Here is a 21,378-nt window from a genome sequence, read left to right as displayed (position 1 = left end):
CACTAAATTACTACTAAAAGCTGGGCATGGTGGTGCATGCCTGTAATCCCAGTACTTGGGAGGTTGAGACATGAGTAACACAGGTTTGTGGCCAGCCTCAGAAACTCAGTGAGATCTTGTTTCCAAATAAAACATAGGGCTGGGGGTGTAGCTCAGTGGTAAAGCACCCCTAGATTCATCCCCCAGTACCCACCCCATAATTATTACTGAAAGTTTCTGATCATAGTATTGACTCTTTAAATGAATTTAAGCAGGGGATGGTGGCACACACTTATAATCCCTGCGCTTGGGAAGAGGAGACGGGAGGATTGCGCAGGTTCGAAGCCAGCCTCACTGGCTTAAGAGACCCTGTTTCCAAACAAAATATAAAATAGGTCTGGGAGTGTAGCCTGAAGGTAGAAGGGTTCCATCCCCAGTACCACCAAAAAAAAAAAAAAAAAAGAAGAAGAATTTAAAAAGCTGGGTGCTGGCACAAGCTTATAATCCCAGCATTCGGGAGGCTGAGACAGGAGGATCACAGTTCACAGACAGCCTCAGCTACTTAGTGAGGCCCTTTGCAACTCAGTGATACCCTGTTTCAAAATAAAGAATAAGAAATAGGGCAAGGATGCAGCTGAGAGGGGTTCCATTCCCCTGGTACCAACACACACACACACACACACACACACACACACACACACAATTTAGTAGTAATCAAAGGAGGAAGGGAGAATGGGCACGATTCTCTCGCTAAGGTACAATTATGAAAAAGTAACAAAGTCAAGAAGCTAAGAAGGGCGTTGAAGCAGGAGAAGCAAGTTTGAGCAAAGCCTGCCTTCTGCTGGCGTGTGATCCTGAGCGAGCTCTACAGGCCCTGGTCTCCTCTGTATATCATGAGAAGCTCTCACTGGGCTGCCGTAGACCCCGAGTCAGTCCAGGAGGAAGCCAGAAACTTGGGCCAGAGACGGAAACATGGCGCCCCTATGAGTGCTCTTTGCAAGTCAGGGCCTTCGTCTCACTGTGGCCTCGGGAACAGGGTAGAAACGGGCCTGGTGGGGCCAGCTGCTCAAGGACCATCTGCAGGTCAGGATGCAGCGTGGAGGCCACGGGCGGAAAGACAAGAGTGAAGAAAGGGCCAGGTGATGACCTCGCCCCCAGACAGGGCCAGGAGCAGTGCTTGCGAGCCGGCAGGGTGCGCTAGCACACCATGTGGGGTGCAGGGCGTGCATGTGGTCTGCGCCCCCAGCAGCTGCTAGATCGTGGGGCTGGTCCCCGAGGCTGCTCCCTGGTGCATCAAGCCTCCTACCCCGCACCGCGGTCACCTCCAGGGAGACTCCTGCCCGACGCGCAGCCCTCTAGCTCCACGTTTCACACTGCGGGGGCCTGGGGAGAGCCCGCCACGGAGGACAGGGCACAGACGCTGCGGGCTGCTGCGCCCCAGACCCACTTCTGAGCCTGTGTCCCAGATGAGGCTCTCAGAAGACTGGCAGGCACCTGGAGAAGGAGCGGGCCACTCTGACGCCTCCCGTCAGGCCGCCCGCTCTGGCATAAGAACCTCCATGCTCTGCCAGGAAGCGAGCGATGGCTCTCAAGGCTGCTGCCGCTGGGGTCTCTGCCAGGAGTGCATACAGAAGCAGAGGGCTTACAGGATGTTTGTGCACAAAAAAACCAAGAAGTTGTGTTTTTATCTTAGACACTGAAAGAAAATCCACTAAGAAAATCAACTAAGAAAAGTTCAAAACTAAATTTCAGGAAAAATGGACTTGAATATATTGAACACACACACAGGAAGTGAGTCCTTCCCTGTCACACACAAGGGCATCAGGACGGTATTACTTTACGCCTGGGCCATGTGGCCAGGTAACCGCAGCAGAGCGTGGATGCCCGGCCCACACGAGGAGTGTGAGCCACATAGATAACGCCTGGGCCATGTGGCCAGGTAACTGTAGCAGAGCGTCCCAGGATGCCCCGCCTGGAACCCCGAGGATGCTTTCTCTGTCCCCTTCTTTTCCTGCATCCTCCACAGTTAAAATGGAAAAAAGGGCACATATACTTTAAAAACATACCCAAAGAAGTATAACACACTCGGTGTGCCATAGTTAAGATAACACTTATGCGAACATCTTAACTACATTAGAAAAGAACCAGATACGAACACCATCTTACGTTAATTCTGAAAGACGAACACCACTTTAAAATATTTTACATTTCTTGAACTTCAAAAATAATAAATATATAAAATATATCCTACTAAATTCTGCTGAATTGAAAAGATAAATTATAATGGCAATTTCAAAGGTAAACTTTTCACTGTAGGTATGACTTACACGACGTTAAAACCAAAGCACCTAGATTTCAGTTTGGTGATCTATCTGGTACTTCACATATTTGACTCGTCGAAAAGAACAAAACCTGCCAGCTCTATTTAAATCTCCTGGGTGAGGGTCAAAACGTGCAGATGCTCGACTTTTCTGAGCTAAAGTGCCGCCATCACAGCAGCATGGCAGCTGGCTGAGCCTCGCCCGCAAGCCTCACCTGACACGGAGACCGCATGTGTCCGCACGCCTTGCTTTTCGCTGTTGGCCAACCTGCAACAGACGAGGGAAAGGTGTGTGAGGGCCGAACGTCCGCGGACACGCCCGCGGCTGCTCAGCCGGGCTTCACTTGGAGGGCATGCCACTGCTCCAGGAGGTTATATTTTACACAAGCAATAAAAAAAAAAACAAAAAAAAACCTGGACTGTACTACCTACGCACACTGCTTTAATGCTTTAAAGATCAGAAGTTAAAACAGTTGGGCTGGCGTGTGTCACTAGCAGAGCACTTGTCTAGCATGCTGGAGGTCCTGGGTTCATCGCCACCAACACAAGACAAATAAAGTAATTTAAAAAAATACAAGAAATACAAAGGAATGCTTAACTTCTCTGAGGAAGGTAACTCGTGATGATGACTTAAAATTAGGCAACACCACACAATACAGTGCATATGGACTATATGATATTTTATATTTAAATGCTAGACTATAAGGGATCGCCAAAAAGTTATTAGAAAGTCACAAGCCGGGCGCGGGGGCGCACTTGGAATCCCCGCGCTTGGGAGGCGGAGACGGGAGGATCGTGGAGGTTCAAAGCCAGCCGCGCTAGATTCAGAGACCCGTTTCCAAATAAAAATATAAAAAATAGGTGTCTGGGAGTGTAGCCCGGAGGTAGAAGGGTTTCCAGGAACCCCAGTACCACCAAAAAAAAAAAAAAAAAAAAAACCACAAAAAAACCCACAAAGTCACAAACCTAAAGCTGAATTTTGTTCTCTTTACCATAATCTGAGGGCTAAGGATACAGTTCAGTACCAGCACGTGTGAGGTCCTGGGCTTGGGCCTAGCACCTCGAACGAATGAATAATAAAGTAACACATGACTACTGGTCCTTCTTAAATGTGCCACAAAGAAAAGTCAGCACCACACTAGACTATTACTATTCACACACTGAAAAGGGCATTATTAAAGGATCTGGTAACTTGCTTCATGGAATGATTCAAGATCAGTGCTTTACACTTTCTTCTACATAAAGTAAAATATGGCAAAAAATTTGGTGACCTTTAAAAAAATTCAAGTGTAGTACAGTTTAAATTTTTTGGAAAACAAAATATAGGGAGAAAAGGAATATTATAATTTTGGATATTAGTTACCTCAGATGTGTGTGTGTGTGTGTGTGTGTGTGTGTGTGTGTGTGTGTGTGTGTGTGTTACTGGGGGCTGAACCCAGGGCATTCTATTTCTGAGCTACACCCCACACTTTTGTAAAAATTTTTTTTTTTTTTTTTTTTGTGTGTGTGTGTGTGTGGTCCTGGGGTTCCTGGAAGCCCTTCTACCTCTGGGCTACAATCCCAGACCTATTTTTACATTTTTATTTGGAAACAGGGTCCCCTAAGCCAGTGTGCATGGCTGGCTTCGAACCTGCGCGATCCTCCTGTCTCTGCCTCCCAAGCGCGGGGATTACAAACGTGCCCACCACGACCGGCCACTTTTTTTAACTTTGAAAACAGTACCACACTAGGTGGATGAGGCTTTACTCCCAGCCAAGTGCTGGGAGCCCGAGCGTGCGCCACGACGGCTCACCTTGGTCTTTTTATAAAAGCAAAGTGTTTTCCAGGTCCGTAGCATTTACTACAGAGGAGCTGGATGAAGTTCTTCCTCATATAAAGAACTCATAGTAGGAAACACTGGAGCTTGGCGTACCGTTTTTGGGAGCTACAATCACAGCACACACAGCAGACTGCCACAGGGTGCAATCCCTTCTACTGAATTCTGCGAACATTTGAAATGCTGCACCGTGTTATAGAAATGTCACTGAAGGCATCCTAACAAGGCACGGCTTTGGGTTTCTCTTCCATTTCCCCCGGGCAGCTGCGTGAGCTCTGCCCGCCAGCCCTGGACCGAGGTTGCAGGCACCTCCTCTGTAAGCAGAGCCCGCTGCCAGCTCCTTTCCTGCCGCAGAGCCTGGCTCCCCAGCTCCTTGCAGCCCGCCACGCCCTGCTCAGGAGCGGGCCTGCGGCCTGTGACTCTGGGAAGCCGCTGCTCCTCTCAAGTTTGCTGTTTACTGAGTTTTTCTAGAGTGTGCTATCACTTGGCATCTTCTTTTCCACGTGTGTACCTATGTTTATGGTTCCCGCCTGTTGTAATCCTGAAAGCCAGTCCTCAACTTTCCACAAGTGCAGACACCCCGTGCGGGCCTTGGCGCCTGGCCTGGTCCCCTCGGCTCAGGCCCGTGGCCGGAGGAAGTGAGAGAGGACAAGGCCTGGGAGGAACAGGGCTTAGGTGGGAGGGAGGGCGGCAGGTGTGCCCCACAAGGGAAGAGCCATGCCGACGGCCTGCAGGACAGCAGGAAGGCCAACCAAGCCCCAGAACACGAGGCGTGGGCCAGGCGGGCTTCCCAAGAGCAGCAGCAGGTTAGGCAAGCGCTTTAGTCGGGGCAGCGCCTGGCCTACAGTGTGGATAGATGGCGGCCACAGGCAGGCTGGAGGGAGAGCTGGCGGGGGCCTGAGACCGGCCCAAGAGAGGCCTGGCCCGTGGCTGCAGTCAGAGGACTGGGCTTCGGGCGTTTCCACATCCCCTAACTAGGGTGGCTCACCGTGCCGAGACTACTCAGCCAAGGAGCTCGGGTTCTGCTGGCCTCCTGTTTTCCTTCTAGGAGTCAGGCTTTCTGGTACACGGAGGCAGGTGCATGTCACCAGCCCCATGAAAACCCTGGGCGCCAAGGCTTGACACGCCACGCTTCAGAGTTGTGGCCCGCTGCGGCTGGGCTCCCGCCCTCCCCTCCGCTGCAGTAAGCACCGTGTGCGAGTGCCTGTGTGCTGAGTCTTGTGAGCCCAGCCAAGAGAACCACTGGCCTGGGTGCTCTTGGGGAAGGAATCTCCTACACAGCCCAGAGTGCGATAACAAGCACAAGAAACGGGAGGGACAAGCCGGGCGCAGGGGCACACGCCTGGAACCCCAGCACTGGGGTGGCTGAGATAGGAGGATCACAGGTTCCAAGACAGCCTCAGCTATGTAGCGAGACGCTCAGCAACCTAGTGAGACCCTGTTTTAAAGCAAAGGATAAACATGGGTGTAGCTCAGCAGTAGAACGCCCTTGGGTTCAATTCTCAGTACCAAAAAAAAAAAAGAGAGAGAGGAAAAGGAGGGGCAGCAGGTGTGATGCACAGACGTGTGAAGTGGGGAGGCGGCCGCAGGCAGGATGAGGGCCGGCTCTCCCTCCCCGTCCTGGAGCACCCGCAGGTGGCCCTCCCCACCCTGTGGGTGCTATTTGTTTGCCTTTCTGTCGGAATGGGTGGACTTTAGCTTTCCTGCTTTGGCCCACAGTTCCTAGCACAGTGGCTGGGAATACAGAATAATTATACGAATTCGTTTGGCATTGCTATTTGTTTCCTTGATTGAGTGTGTGTGTGTGTGTGTGTGTGTGTGTGTGTGTGTGTGTGTGCGCGCGCGCTTACGTGGTACTGGGGATGGAACCCAGGGGCTTTCTACCTCCAGGCTATACTCCCAGACCTACTTTATTTCTTATTTAGAAACATGTCTTGCTAAGTAGCTGAGGCTGACTTCCAATCTTGTAATCCTCCTGTCTCAGCCTCCCAAGTACTGGGATAACAAGCGTGCGTCACCACGGCGGGCTCCTTTAATTTCCAAAACACCTATTGTGAAATTTGTGACATAAGCCAGTGACAACTTTACCATAATGCCTCCGCCTTAGTTTCTCTACTGTAAAACAGCCAGGCTCATAGCTCTGTGCAGGCTCTTATAAAGACCTATGACAAGAGTGCGAGTTCACAAGCGCCTTCTGCACTGTGCTCATGATGACCCTTTAGCTCCCTTTTTAAACTTAAGGGAAAAACCAACTCGACACTTGATAATCAAAATCCTAGTATCGATGGCAGCTGCTTCGGTTTCCTTCTCCAAGTACTTGTCGATTTCCAGGTCCTTGGTCCCACGGTCAGAGGTGGGTTTTTCGGGCTAGTGGGTGCTGAAGCCCGCGGATCCCAAGCTCCCACAGCAGCGCGTACAGACAGGCACAGAACAGCACTTACTTGGGTATTGACGGCAACGCCCGTTCACCTTCTGGGGGAAAAGAAAGAGAGGTATGAGGCGGCAGGCACGCCTCTGGAGATGACGCTCAGTCAGGACAGGGCAAGCCGCACTGCGGGACGTTAGCAATACTCATTTAAAGCAAGTCACCACACCATCGTTAGACTGGTCTCCACGGCTTAATTTTCAATACTTTTAACAAACATAAACTGCTTGGTATGTACTGTTTAAAAGGCTGGCTGCATCATACCAATACCTAAGACGACAAGCTGATAAAATTTCCTTCCCAGGATAGTAGCAGAAATTTTTGTGGCAAAGGACCAAACATCTATATTCTGACAAACCCTTCACCTGCGCAGGCAGCAGAGGAAACGCAGCAGGACTGTCCCCAGGGAGCAGGAACCCCTGGGTAGCAGGAGCCGCCCCGGCTGTGCCCTCTGCAGAGTGCAGCACCGCTCTTCACTCCAGGCACAGCGCCTGGTTTGTTCTGCTCAATTGTAGGAGAGCAGGACCATTAAATGGCTGGGGAGACAGGTTCCCCTCCACCCCCCCGTGACCCCAGAAGCAAGAAGCCTGGCTTCCTCCCTTCAAGTGTGCCCATTCTTTTACACATGCCTTGTTACCGAGTTTGTCTACGAGCTTACTTATTTTAACTGCAAGCCAGTCCAGTTTCACTCCCTGACACTCCCAGATCCCATCCCAGCACACCTGGAGAACACACGGCCTTGGGTGGGAGTGTGACTCCTCCCTTCCTTGCAGGTCATCCCTGCAGGGCCTTCCTGGAGCACCCCTCCGTGCTCTGCTAGGCCTCCTGCTCGCGGGCGCACTCAGAGCACTTGCTACACCGCCTGCACGGACCACTCCCCTGCCCGGTGCTGACCCAGCACCCGCAGAGCCCTGGCACGAAGCAGCTTCCAGAGCCCTGCAGGGTGAGGGCGGCACGAGGCAGCCTGGGACTCTGAGCGGCTTCCTCTTCCAGAAAACTCTTTCCTCGCCTATGGAACAAATCCCACTACCCAGCTGGCAGAGGCCCTTGGGTCCTTCTGTGTCTTGTGCCCTGTTGAGAAGGCACACCGGCCAGGACAGCGTGCAGCTGTATTGTCGTTACAGAGGCAGGAAGCCTACTGAAGAGACCTTATGACTCCATGTTAAACCACGTAAACCTTTCCTAAGAGTTTTTTTTTTTGTTTTTTTTTTTTGGTGGCACTGGGGTTCCTGGAAGCCCTTCTACCTCCGGGCTACACTCCCAGACCTATTTTATATTTTTATTTGGAAACAGGGTCTCCTAAGCCAGCGCACGCAACTGGCTTCGAACCTGCGCGATCCTCCTGTCTCTGCCTCCCAAGCGCGGGGATTACAAGCGTGCGCCACCACGCCCGGCATTTCCTAAGAGATTTTTAGTGAAAAATTTTACTGGACTGCAACACTGACTCTGAGCCTTCTTATGGGCAGCGGCAGATTAGGTAGCACCCTACAGTAGGGCAGGTCACGAATGAACTCTGGTGGTACCTGGCCAGGACCTCTGGCTTGTGGCTTCTATTATAGATTGCTGCCTCAGTCTTCTGAGCCACCAGGATTACAGGTACGTGCCACCAGGGCTAGCAAGGACCTCAGCAGTAAAGGCGAATTCTGCAAAGTTCGCCCACTTGATCCAGTGCGAGCTGCTTCAAGGTTGCCACTCAGGACCCTCCCAGCTGGGGGCTGAGTAGCAGCTCTCCTGTTACAGAGGAGGAGTCGTGAAGTCAAGCTCAGCAGTGTGCCGAGCTCTCACCATGCCTAGCAGCAACTGAGTGCACACAGCTGAACTTGAGAACACTGTGCATGCAGGCCATTCCCAGGAAGGAGGAGAGGTCAACGCAGGTCAGGTAGCCGCCGCCACGCAGGTACGGCCTGACCCAGAGCCCGGCTCGCCCTGCTTCCCGCCCACAGAATCACCGGATGATTTCTGAACTCCAAATACTCTCAAATATCCTTTGTTCTATGCCGGCAAAAACCCAACTCACTTCTGAGTGATATGGCCTCCGTAGTAGGTTATTTACTCCTTTTAATCAGACTTAAGAGTTTATTTTGTTCTAAAAGCCAGGCATGGTGGCGCACGCTTGTAGTCCCAGTACTTGGGAGGCTGAGACAGGAGGATCGCGCAGGTTCAAAGCCAGGTTCAGCCACTTAGTGAGGTGCTCTGTAACTTAGTGAGACCCTGTTTCCAAATAGGTCAGGGCTGTAGCCCAGATGTAGAAGGTTCCTGGGTTCCATCCCCAGTACTAAAAAAAAAAAAAAAAGAATTTTGTTCTTTGATGATACTAAGCTTTTGAAATATGCAAAAAAAAAAAAAAAGAAAAAAAAAAGAAAAAAACAGGAGCGAAACTTTAACATGGTTTACTGGAGCATTTTAGTTAAAAAATCCATACACAATCTCAAAAGCTCACTTAAATGTAGTAATGATAACTTAGAAAACACTAAGCAGGCTGCTCAGAACACGGCATGGTAAGTACAGGCGCTCTCTCCACTCTCCTCCAGCCTGCTCTCCGCCTGCGGGTGAACATGGGACCTGGATTACACCCCCAGGAAACCAACAGCCTGACCCCACAGGCAGGGCCACGCTATTCATCCATCTGATCACTGTTTCCAGTACTGCCAAAATGGGGAGCAGGCTGCGAGTTGGCTTGCCTCGCCGTTCAGCAGGAGGTGCGGGGCGCCGGGGCACGGGAGAGCCTCACCTTTCTGGGGTCTGATGATGAAGGATTGTGTGGCTCCGTTCACCAGCCGGCAGTACCCGTCTATCAGGTCGGCCATGTTCTCTGCGATGGTTAGGGACGGTGCCGTCACTGTCAGAGGCTGAACAGGGGAAAGGACCAAGAAAGAGACACCATTGTTCTTCCCAGCAATCAAAGGGCCAGCTGCACTGACATCAGACCTCGACACACTTGGAAACAGGGCGGGGGCTGGGGGGGTGGGGCAAGATTTGCTGTCAGGATGGAGTGGAAAGGGAAATGACACTTAGGAAGTCACTCCCACGGTGCGTGGTGCGTGGCAGAAGAGACGCAGGGAAGGAGGAAGCCACTTCAACGAGGCTCACTTTGGGACACAAAGGGGAAAGACAGTTCCCTCAAATGCCTGGCTGCTCTGGCACACTAACTATGGGGAGAATTCAGAAGATCACCAAGCTGAAATACAACTCATTTTAGAAGTGAGAGTAATGTAGAGTAAGTTTTTACTACCCATCATTCTTTTCAATACAAAATCTGTTCCATTTGATAAAACCTTTTAAAGACCAACCGGGCACAGTGGCACACGCTTGTAATCCCATCGCTAGCCTCAGCTACTTAGTGAGGCTCTCAGCAACTGAGACCCTGTTTACAATAAAATATAAAATAGGTCTGGGAGTATAGCCCAGAGGTAGAAAAGTCCCTGGGTTCCATCCTCACCACAAAACAAAAAACACCTTCCTAAAGACCTGCGTGTAAGTGTTACCCAGCAGACAGTAAGAGCCCCGAATGAGCCAACCTCTCTCAGCTGCATCTCCCTACGCTGCTGGGATGAGCACACTTCAGCTTGTAGCAAGCTCTCGGTAGTACACGGTAATACTTGTTCCGCACAGGGTGTTGTGTGTCTCAGGGACAACAGCGAGCAGACAGCCGCGGCCAAGGAGCGGGGCGCAGGGCTGGGTCCACATGCATGCGCAGCATCGGGCCACCCTGCTGCTGGCTCCAGTGAGTGCCCTCCAGTGTGAGACGCCAGGCAACGCTGCCCATCGCCACTTCTCGGGCCACTTCCTGCTTCTACACCTGGGGGCATGGCGACTAGGTGCGACCCCAACTCCACCAAGATGCAGACTGTAGCCAGCTACCTGCATCTCAGCCTCCTCGGTTCTGCGAAGGGGCTAGCCAACATGTATGGAAGCTTGTGCCCTGCACGGGCCACTGCCATTACTCTGACTGTCACCACCCAGAGAATGTCATATGCAACAGTTTAGAAAAATAACACAGTTCACAGAACAGACACATTCACAGATTTCCAAGAACTTTCCTTGATACTTCATGATAATCTTTAATCATCTGTTCTTGACTAATTATTATTTATTTATTTATTGCAGTACTGGGGATGGAACCCAGGGACATTCTACCTTTGAGCTATACCCTGAGCCCTATTTTTAATTCTTTATTTGGACCTGAGCCCTATTTTTAATTCTTTATTTGGAAACAGGGTCTCACTGAGTTGCAGAGGGCCTTGCTAACTAGTCTGCAAAACACGACCCTCCTGTCTCAGCCTCCCAAATGCTGGAATTATAAGCATGAGCCACGACACCCAGCTTGACTAATTTTTTTTTTCTGGGGGTGGTGGTGCTGGGGTTCCTGGAAACCCTTCTACCTCCGAGCTACTCCCAGACTTATTTTATACTTTTTGTTTGGAAACGGTCTCTTAAAGCCAGCGCGGCTGGCTTTGAACCTGTTCGATCCTCCTGTCTCCGGTTCCCAAGCACAGGGATTACAAGCGTGTGCCACCACACCCAGTGGTTTGACTGATTTTTAAAATCGGTCCTCTGTAGTATTCTTAGAAATTTTTCATTGTTATTTGCAATGGAACCCTCACACATACATGAGAAACTAGTTATTCTGATGGTCCCTGACAGCTGCATCCTTATCTTAAAAATACATCATGTCCATGGCGGTGCCACAGCGCAGTCTCGCTTCCCCTGGGCGTCCCTTACCTCGGGTGCACCTGCGATCTTGAGCTGCAACATTCCTTTCCTGTCCTTGTCTTCGCTGTTTGAATACTGAATGGTCTGTACTTGGTTGAAGTCGGCCAGATGTGTGGGCTAGGATGGAAAGGTAAACCCCTTAGTCCGTGGACAGGAGCCTCTCCACGAGTGCTGTGGAGGCTGTCAGATCTTGCCCCCCCCAGAAGGGCAGGAGCGCTGAGTCTCCCCACCACCCACACCCCAGGTCTGAGGAGTCCCACACAAGTGAGGTGGGGGCAGTTCCCCCAGAGGAAGACGGGAGCAGAGGTGCCCAAGCCTGGACCCACTCGCCAGCCCACGAGGGGCGTTCATTTGGGAATTCTTGGCTGGAGGGAATGCTCTGCTTCCATTCACACAGACACTGCGCCGAGCTCGAGGAAGTTTCTCAAGTGTACTTAAGGCCTGCGTATGATGGAGGACTGGGAGGCAGCAGGTACCAAGGCCCCATCTAAAAGACTGGACTCTCAGGACATGCCAGGAGAAACCAGAGTCATTTTGCCCACTAGAATAAATTCCATTCTCTTCTTAAAAAGAAAAATTATGTGCATGTCTCTCCCATCCTCTGAGCCCGCCATGCCCATGACTGCCACATGTGATGGTTCCAACATGTTTCTCAAAACAAACCATTTGGTTGAGCTGCGCTCCTAGCGCATGACAAGGCATGGGCTTGCCCATCATAGAGGGCAGGTGTGCTGACGGGCTGAGCCAGAGCCGCCCTCTGAAAGGGCTCGCACACGGTGCCCTGCCCAGCGAGGCTGCGCCTATGGGCCTGCTCCCCGAGCCCATGGCGAGCTCTGCACACTCTTCCCCTGGCCCAGGGGCTCCTGCCTTTCATGGTACCTTCCTACCACACGGGTCTCTCTTCACACTTCCTATGACTGGCCTCTCCCTGCTCAATCTACAGATGCAGACAAGCTGCAGGGCTGTGCCAGGCAAGCCCTGTTCATCCCCAGCTGCCCCACCTGGGGATACCGTGAGCGCCGCGCAGGCCCAAGATGGCCACGGCAGAGCAGCCATCAGAGCTAGCATCTCCTACTAACACTTCACTAATCAGGCAGCTACGATGACTGCTACTGTATCACTGGTGAGGAGACACAGGCAGACTGAAGGGACAGCCCTGCAGTCACCAGGCTGCCAGCACCTGGTGCTGGCACAGAGGCAGCCCGGCCACGTGCCCAGAGCTGCGCCCCATCTCTCCTCCCCCCACACATGATGGAAGCCCGCCTTCTGCCACTCAAATGTCCAGGGATGAAGATGCAAGTGTAAAAGGTGATGAAACCCCTTGCGAGAAAATCTGAGGAACTACAAATCCAATCGAGCGGTTATGACGAAAACGTCCCGTAAGAAAGACATTAAGAGGCTAAGCCAGGCGCGGTGGCGCATCCTGTAATCAAAACACGTGGGCGGCTGAGACAAGATGACCCCAGCTAGTCAGGAGGCCGAGGCAGGAGGCCTGCAAGTTCAAGGCCAGCTGGGGCAACCCTGACTCAAGGTAAGTAAAAAGGGCTGGGTACGAAGCTCAGTAGTGGAGAGCCCCTGGCTTCAGTCCCTGGAGGGGAGGCAGAGTGGGAGGGAGGCCCAAAACACGAAGAGCCACGTGAGCCGAAAGCACGAGGCCAGACACACCGACCCCCTGGGTAGACAGACAGCGCACCGCAGGCGGAGCAGTGCGGAGAGCAGTGCGGAGAGCGGCCAGGCCGAGCGGACACTCTCTAGATACGCTTAGTATCAGATTGGCAAAGTGTAACAGGAACCACTTCAGATCTGTTAAAATGGAAGAATTTTAAAAGTTACTGCTATCAAGTGAGTAAAAAATACTATTTTCATAGGCTGACATGAGGTTTCCTAGCCTTCCTAAAAAGCAACCTGTGGCTTCTGTTAAAATTAAAACTAAGCCAGCCGTGATGGCCCACACTTTTAATCCCTGTATTTGGGAGGCTGAGACAGAAGAATTACAGGTTCCAAGACAGCCTCAGCAAGCAGTAAGACTCCTATCAACCTGTGAGACCCTGTTTGGAAATAAAAGTAAAATGGGCTGGGAGTGTAGTTCAGAAGTAGAATGTCCTGGGTTCAATCCCCGGTGCAATAATAAATAAATACATAAATAAATACATAAATAAATAAATAAAAACATGAGAAGCTGGTGGGTAGAGAAGGAGAGTTGACACATGCCTATGATCCCAGTACTTGGGAGGCTAAGACAGGAGAATCACAGGTTCAGAGGACAGGCTCAGCAATATAGTGAGACTTTCATCAACCTAGTGAGACTCGGTGGCCCCTGGGTTCAACCTTCACACAAAAAGTTAAAAAGTAAAAAATAAATCTATGTGAATATATTCAGTAGTTCCATCTCTGGAGGTTTCTTGCATCAGAATAAAAAGCAGTAGTACACAAAGGTAAATGTACAAGAATACTATTCTGCTGATGTCTTGGGGCAGAAATCTGAAAGCAGAGTAGATGACCAGTAACCAGTCCCTTCTAGCGGCCGGCGAGACACAGGGCTTCTGCCAGGCTTGCAGAGCAAGTGAGGACAGTCAGGAAATGTGCCCAGAGAGAAGCCCTTCCACTCCTAAGGGCCAGTGGCATGTAAGCGGGGGTGCGAGCGGGGCTGAAGAGCAGGAATGGCAGAGGGCCAGCACTGGGAATGGACGCCCAGCAGCGCACCTGGCAAGGCAGGTATGGCGGCATCTGGTCCCATTTAGACAAAACCATGTCTACCAGCCCAGGTATGGAAGTTTAAAACACAAAGCTGCTGGGTGTGGCGGCACACACTTATAATCCCTGCACTGGGAGGTTGAGACAGGAGGATCGCGCAGGTTCGAAGCCAGCCTTAGCTGGCTTACAAGACCCTATTTCTAAATAAGATATAAAATAGGTTTGGGAGTGTAGCCCGGAGGTAGAAGGCCCCTGAGTTCCATCCCCAGCACCACCAAAAAAAAAAAAAAAAAAAAAAAAAAAAACCCACAAAGCTAAGTACCTGAAAGAGGCATGTGTGCTAAAGTGGTCCTGCCAAGAAGGCAGCCCTGACCGCGGGTCCACGGGAGCGCGCCCTCCTCGGCGCTCCATCCCTATGCGGCTCAGCCCGGGCAATCCTGCTTCACAGCGTATTCGCTTGTACCTGCTGCGCACACTCGGCTGCAAGCCACATCAAGGAGGAATCCTGTCTGCTGCCTGCTGTGCCGCAGACCTCTAGACAGCCTAACCTGAGCAGCGGCTTGGGGGCTCAGAGGCACTTGTTGCAGGTAAGAAAGACGCACACAGGCAAAAGCCAGCACTCCTGAGAAAACCGAGCCAGGAGGCTGGAGGTCAGAGGCTGGCCTGAGTGCGTAGGACTGGCTGTCGGTTCCCCCTAGCAGGCATGCTTCCTCAGCAAGGTAAGCAAGGAAAGCAGGGACCTCAGGGATTTAAAATGTAGGAAATGTTTCCTTACAGCTGACAGAGGCTATTTCAAAGGGTAGGATGGCAGTACAAAAAGCTCAAATGATAGTGGAACTTAGTAAAACTTAGTCAGGGCTGGGTGAAGCCCAATGGCGGAGTGCTTGTGTGAGGCCTGAGCTCCTCCCCAGCACCACTGGCCAAAACACAGGCCACTGCTGATCACTGCCCCAGATGCCCTGCAGGGTTAGGCCGTAACACTGGCCCAGGGACACAGGACGGCGCCATCCAGCTCTAGCATGCATGTAACTTAGGCGATTCATTTCCTCCCCACACTAGAGAATCCTGAAAGAGCTCAGCCAGGGTCTAGTCTTCCTCTCGCCCTCCCCATGAACCAGAAGCACTGTGCGAGGGAAGGCTCAGCTGCAGGACCACGTCTTTCCAGAAGGTGCCCGTCTCCTCAAGGGTGACTCCTTGGTCTGAGGCAAGTGTGAGCCCCCAGAGCACACTTACAGTGCAGCCCTTGTCCGTCAGGTAGCTGATCCCTTCTTCCGGGCCGATGGCCAGCTCCACTGAAATAATCCAGCTTGACTTTTGAAGGCCAAACAGGTGAGGACAGAGGTGCCAGGGAAAAAGAAAGATTTCAGATTAGAGCCATGGATACACTACAGGACCAGAGGGGACCTGGGATGGTTTGCTTTTAACCTATCCAAATAAGGTAAGACATGTATAAGTCCATGGATCTAAGATCTGCTGAGCCTAGACTGTGCTCCTCCCAGCATGCAAAGCCGTATGTTCTTTGGGAAGATTATCTGAATGGGCAAACTAATGCTTGGAAAACAATTAATCAATAAGTCACAGGCTGGACTATACACACATAATTATGAATAGAGACACTCTATTAAAATTGGGAGGCTAAAGCAGGAGGGCCCTAAGCTTGAGGAGTGCCTGGGCAACTTAGTGAGAATCCTTCTCAAAAGAAAAACCAGAAAGGGAGCCGGGCATAGTGGTGCATGTCTATAATCCCAGTACTTGGGAGGCTGAGACAAAGGATTGCAGGTTCAAGGACAGCCTCAGCAAGTAGCAAGACTCAATTACCTAAGTAAGGTTCTTTATTTTTTATATTTATTTTTTGGTGGTACTGGGGTTCCTGGAAGCCCTTCTACCTCTGGGCTACACTCCCAGACCTATTTTATACTTTTTTATTTTTGGAAACAGGGTCTCTTAAGCCAGTGGGGCTGGCTTCGAGCCAGCGTGATCCTCCTGTCTCCACCTCCCAAGCACGGGGATTATAAGCATGTGCCAGTAAGGTTCTTTTAAAACAAAAAATTAGCTGGGCATGGTGGCGCACACTTGTAATCCCCACGCTTGGGAGGCTGAGACAGGAGGATCGCGCAGGTTCAAAGCCAGCCTCAGCTACTTAGTGAGGCTTTCAACAACTTAGTGAGACCCTGTTTCAAAATAAAATATAAAATAGAGCTGGGAGTATAGCCCGGAGGTAGAAAAGCCTGTGGGTTCCACCCCCAGTACCACAAAATAAATAAATAAATAAATAAATAAATAAATAAATAAATAAAACAAAACAAAAAATTAAGAGGGGTGGCGGGCTAGGGATATAGCTCAGAGGCAGAATGTGCCTTGGTTCAATCCTCAAAACCACAATAAATAAATAAGTTAATGAATAGACAAAATACTATTTGTTACAGTGACAAATTACTTTTCTTCAATCAGACATTCAGATGCACACGGATAAGAAAAGGCAGAACTCATACTTACCCCAAGGGCACACTTGAAGCACTCTTTATCAAATCTGTACACTGGAGAGAGGATCTCAAAGAATTTCAGGATGCTTTCTTCTCTGTTAAGGTTGGCGAACTGTCTGAATGTCTGCTGGATCAGTTTTCTTAACGTTTTGGCCTGCATGGTAAAATGACACAGCACCTCTTCAGTCGGCAAGGAGAGCAGATCGCGGCAATGACGGCGAGATTTCTTCCCCACCACCTCAAATCCACGCACATTCACATTACTGCACAAACAGTACTTATCACAGAAGTACGCAGCAGAACATCATTTCTTTTGTAATTGTAGTAAATGTATGTAACAAAATTTGCAATCTTAACCACATTTATGTGTACAGTCCAAGAGTATGGGGCTATCTTTCCTCAACAGAAACTTGCTAAGGCAGTAATTTGGGTGTAATGTGGTGTAAAGCGAGGTATTAAAATACAGGCCATAAATACACGAGGCCCAGATGTGGCACAGCAGAGGCACGCAGGCGCTCGCAGCCTCACTGGTGGTGGATGGTGGGCCTTTGAGGGACAGCGAGAACGCCACACTTGACAAAGCCCGACCTCTGACCCAAGAGGTAAGAGTCCAGGATACTGCTCTTCAGACATGACTCAGACACTGGAAAGGTCTGGCAACGGTGCATTTGGTGCAGTTGGTTACAGCATGCACCGCCTGTCTACACAAACTACGGTGCGTCTTGTCTACCAGCTGACACCATATGCAGCCTGGACGCTGTTTTGTAGAATTAATTTCATGCTAAAACCTGCACTCCACAGGTACACAACGAAGGTGTATGAGCAGCGTGCAGGCACCGGACGCCTGGCGGGCCTCAGCGGACTCCCTGGAGGGAGGGGAACAGTGCAGCGTTCACATGGAGTGGATGGCCAGTGGCTCTGGTCCCCTTTTAGTCATGTGTGAACATCTGCATAACTCAGAAGTGTTACCAGAGAGCCTCAGGCCAGCCTGTGAAGCAGCTGCAGAGCCCAGCAGGTTATGACCACGTGGTGAGGCCGGAGAGCTAGCGAGACCCAGGCCGGCTGGCCACCACACAAACGCAGCTTCTCCCTCACACGAGATCATGTCCTTGGGTAGTTGTGTTTTTTGGTGTGCACGTGGTACTGGGGATTGAACTCCAGCCCCAGCTTTTGACCTCTGACCTACACCCCCAGCCCACTTCATTTTTTATTCTGAGACAGGGACTCACTAAGTTGCTGAGGGCCTCGCCAAGTTGCTGAGGCTGGCCTTGAACCTGCGATCCTCCTTGCCTCGGCCTCCCAAGTACTGGGATTACAGGCGTGGGCCACCAACTCAGCTCCCTCCAGTAGCTTGGAATGGAGGTGGCTCAGGTTCCAATAGGAACACGCGGGCTGCTGTGTTGCAGACAGCAGGAAGGGCACAGACAGACCAGCAGGAGGCTGCTAAGTGATGGGTGCAGGGGCCAGTGCCACGGGCTCAGACGGGCGAGAAGCAGCCAGGGTCTGGTCTCATTCGGAAAGCGCCCCGTGAGACCTGGCAGGTGAGCACTGGCCTTGCGTGACTGGTGCTGCGGTGGGAGGTGCAGGCGGAGGTCAGCAAGGACTTCAGGGGGAGATAAAACGCTGGCTGCTGCAGCTAGGAAAGTGGGCGATGGACCAGACCAACTCATCCCCTGGGCTGGGGTGGGGACAGCTGGGGCCAGGAGAGCTGTGGCTGCTGAAGCTGGCCCATGTGGGCCAGGAGAGCGTGGCCGGCCAAGGAGGCGATCACCTGGCTCCTTCAAGGTGGGAGGCAATGGAAGACGGCATCTGGGACTCACAGTGAGCCAGCTGTAGTCAGAGAGGGGCATACACGATGATGGGCTGTGCCGACATGCACCACCAAAGCAGGCGCTGCGCTGGCCAAGCAGGGCCCGGGAAGGCGCCAGGTGGCTGGCGTTGAGAGCTCCATCGGTCCTTTCACAAAGGCGAGGGTGTGGAAGAGCAGCGGCGCCTCTGCTTCCAAGCAGGACAGTGGGATGTGTGGAGCTCAGGGTTCCGACTTTCGGATGGAACCAAAAAGCCAACGGAGGCATAGGCTCGGTGAGAAAGACACAGTTGTGCACGCCGACTCCGGGTGAGCTTGCGATTGCCAACGGGGACCACAGGAGAGGGTGGGCTGTGTAACAGACATCTCGGGCACTGGCTGAGTGCTTACAGACTCAGGAGAAGGACCGATGGCTGGCTGAGCTTGGATGGGCTGTGGCAGACTGGGACAAGTACAGCTCTTGTGAGATTATTTAGCTGTAGATCACAGACTCCCAACGCAAGAGAAGGAGAACAGGGTCAAGCAGGACTGACTAAAAACACCTAACACGGTGAGGAGAACGAGCTGGTCAGCTGGCCTTCCAAGCACTGGCCCTCAGCCAAGGGGGCACAGGCCGGGCCTGACAGGGCTAATAGTGTGGTTCTGCCCGAAGCCTCTCCAGACCCCGCTTGCTGCCTGTGACTGCCTACGGAGGTCTGATGTCCACCCAAGCGTGCACGCAAGCCGGGAGACCTGGCTCGTCTGAGGGGCAGTTTCCTCGCGGTGTCGGGAGTGGCCAGGTGTGAACAGACCTCGAGCTCTCTGCCTCATTCCACCCTGGGGACAGGTGCAAAGGGAGCGACTCCAGCCCGTGTCTGGCGTCGGGAAGATGCCGCGGAGGCAGAGAAGGCACCTCGCTCTCCAGCGCACAGTGAACTGGAGAAAGTGTCTGAGCAGAGCTGTGGCCGCAGAAGTGGGGCTGCTGCGGCGCCCGCAGGAGCTCTGGCTGGGGGCTCTGGCTGGCACCCACTAGCAAGCGACCAGGAGTCGTGAGACCTTCCGCAGACAAAATCCCCTGGCTTCGCGATGACCCTGCTCGGTGGGAGGTACTTTCAGTGATCAGGGAAAAGCGGAGACTTGGAAAGGCCGGTCAGGCGGCAGGGCAGAGGAGCTGGGTGCAAAGCCAGGCTGCGGGGCTCTCCTCACTGCGCCGTGATCACCGCGACACTGGCTTCATTACGTCGCTCTCTGAGCTGCACCAGCAGGAAATGGCCACAAGTGCTAAGCCCTGGAGGGTCAGAAGGAAGCTTGAGGCACCTGGTCACCTCTAAGAAAGGACGGTGGCTCCCAGCTGAAGCATGACCAGCGACAAGCGGATGTATGAGCCGACATCCTGGCGCAGATGACACTCCTCTCCACTGCGTGCAGGCAGCGGGCCAGACCTCGCTGCTGCCAACATTGCCACCGACAAGACGTTCCCACAGGCTGACGCTCTACGGGCCAGGAACGGTCCAGCAAAACCCTAGGGACCTGAGCACTTTCCTCAAGTGGGTGACATGACTGAGCCTGGAGGCACATCACCTTTGCTGACATCAATCAAGTGACAATCTCAACTCAGGTCCTGACAGGCGAGATTAAAACTGTAAACAAGTCACTTCTCCGCCTTGAACAGAATTCCCACCCAGCTTGTACACAGCCGTCTGACCGCTCCCTGTCAATGCTGAGAAGTGACCTGATGTGCGTGACCTTAGGAAGCAGGAGGGACACAGTGGAGGAAGGATGGTCCCCAGTGAGCTTAGACTCCCAGGCTCCCCAAGGGTCCCAAGGGTCGCCACTCTGGGCACAGAGATCTCGCCGACCAGATCTGAGCTCACCGCCCGACTTGGGTCCTGCCCCGCCACACTGAGCCCCGCGCTCCCCTCCTCTCCCTCCTGACCCCCATGGCCTCGAGACACCCATGCTCAATGTTCATGAGGCTGAGTGGGGGGACGCTCAGTCCACCAGGTCTGCTTGGACGTCACTGGCCGCCTCTTGGCCACCAGCACCAGACCACCTCCGCAGCCAAGGCCAGCCTCTTCCTCCTCCCTCCTCCCACATCAGGGCGACAGCCCAGCTCCATTAGGTGCTACACACTTCATCTTCAAAAGCAGCCTACACCTGTCCATTTGAAAGGCAGCCCTCACTATGTCTCCTGGCAATAGCATCCCTGACACCTGAGAACTGCAAATCTGGCTGTGTGCTGCTCTCCAACCACAGGGGTTAACCAGAAATAGGACAAGACCAGGTGTGGAGGTGCACACCAGTAATCCCACCTATCTGGGAGGCTGAGACAGAAGGATTTCAAGTTCAAGGGCTACTTAGTGAGACTGTCTTTAAATGCACGCTACACACACACACACACACACACACACACACACACACAACAGAATGAGTATGAGTTAAGAATTAAACTGTACATCCTGAGGGCTGATTGGATGATGTGTGCTTGTATATCCTTTCAAGTCTTGTATTCCAATGTGATGTATGATTACATTGCACCAATAAAAATAAATTAAAAATAAATAAATAAACTGTCTATCCTGATAAATTAACCATCTGAAAAGCAGGAGTGAACTATATAAAAACACTTGCAGTGTTAAAGACAGATGGTCTGAGCTCTCACTTCATTGTGTGCACCCCATTCCACTGAACACAGTGGGACACACTAGTTTTCTGCAGGCTGCTAGACCTGGCTCACCAGCAAGCTCAGAACAAAGACATCACAGAGACAGAGGACACCGGTCAGTTCAAGCCCTGGAGTCCACCCAGGCCTGGTGTCCCACAGACAACGGCCTCCGCCCTTGCCAACTAAGATGGGGGTCTTGGCCAGGAGTGTACCAGGTCTTGCATGGTGTGTGCTGGAAGGTGACCAGGCGAACAGCGGATTCTACGCTCAGTGTCCAACTCTGGCCCAGAGCTGGAAAGCCTCGGCCATCTGAAACAAGTCCCCAGACTAGTTTCTAAGAGGATACGTAAAAAGCACTGGTTATTCACTAATTTCTCAGTGAGGCAAGACTTCCATAAACCTACTTTCCTAGAGTCTCTTGATGTTACTGAAGGCAAAATAAAATAAAGCACTAACAACCAGTGTGCAGAAGTGGCGGGCGCAAGGCGGTTGCTATG

The 21,378-nt window shown here is 52.0% G+C and overlaps 1 protein-coding gene across 27 annotated transcripts in view; it reads right to left on the bottom strand.

The window, feature by feature from the left end:
* Positions 1-21,378, bottom strand: part of PTK2 (protein tyrosine kinase 2) — a gene marked incomplete at both ends in the record, with an annotated part of 164,837 nt that overhangs the window by 75,096 nt on the left and 68,363 nt on the right. For 22 of the 27 annotated variants that reach the window (XM_080694191.1, XM_080694202.1, XM_080694211.1 and 19 more), the window contains 6 exons: positions 2,515-2,567; positions 6,557-6,587; positions 9,272-9,389; positions 11,263-11,370; positions 15,181-15,258; positions 16,444-16,584. In XM_080694191.1, coding sequence (XP_080550317.1) covers positions 2,515-2,567; positions 6,557-6,587; positions 9,272-9,389; positions 11,263-11,370; positions 15,181-15,258; positions 16,444-16,584 — 529 coding nt within the window. The remainder of the gene's footprint in view (positions 1-2,514; positions 2,568-6,556; positions 6,588-9,271; positions 9,390-11,262; positions 11,371-15,180; positions 15,259-16,443; positions 16,585-21,378) is intronic. The other 5 variants (XM_080694193.1, XM_080694200.1, XM_080694206.1 and 2 more) reach the window with 2 other exon arrangements.

This window comes from Muscardinus avellanarius (assembly GCF_963383645.1).
Source record: "Muscardinus avellanarius genome assembly, chromosome: 4".
NCBI lineage: Eukaryota > Metazoa > Chordata > Mammalia > Rodentia > Gliridae > Muscardinus > Muscardinus avellanarius.
The sequence above is the reverse complement of the archived record's forward strand: the minus strand, read 5'-3'. Positions and strand labels throughout refer to the sequence as shown.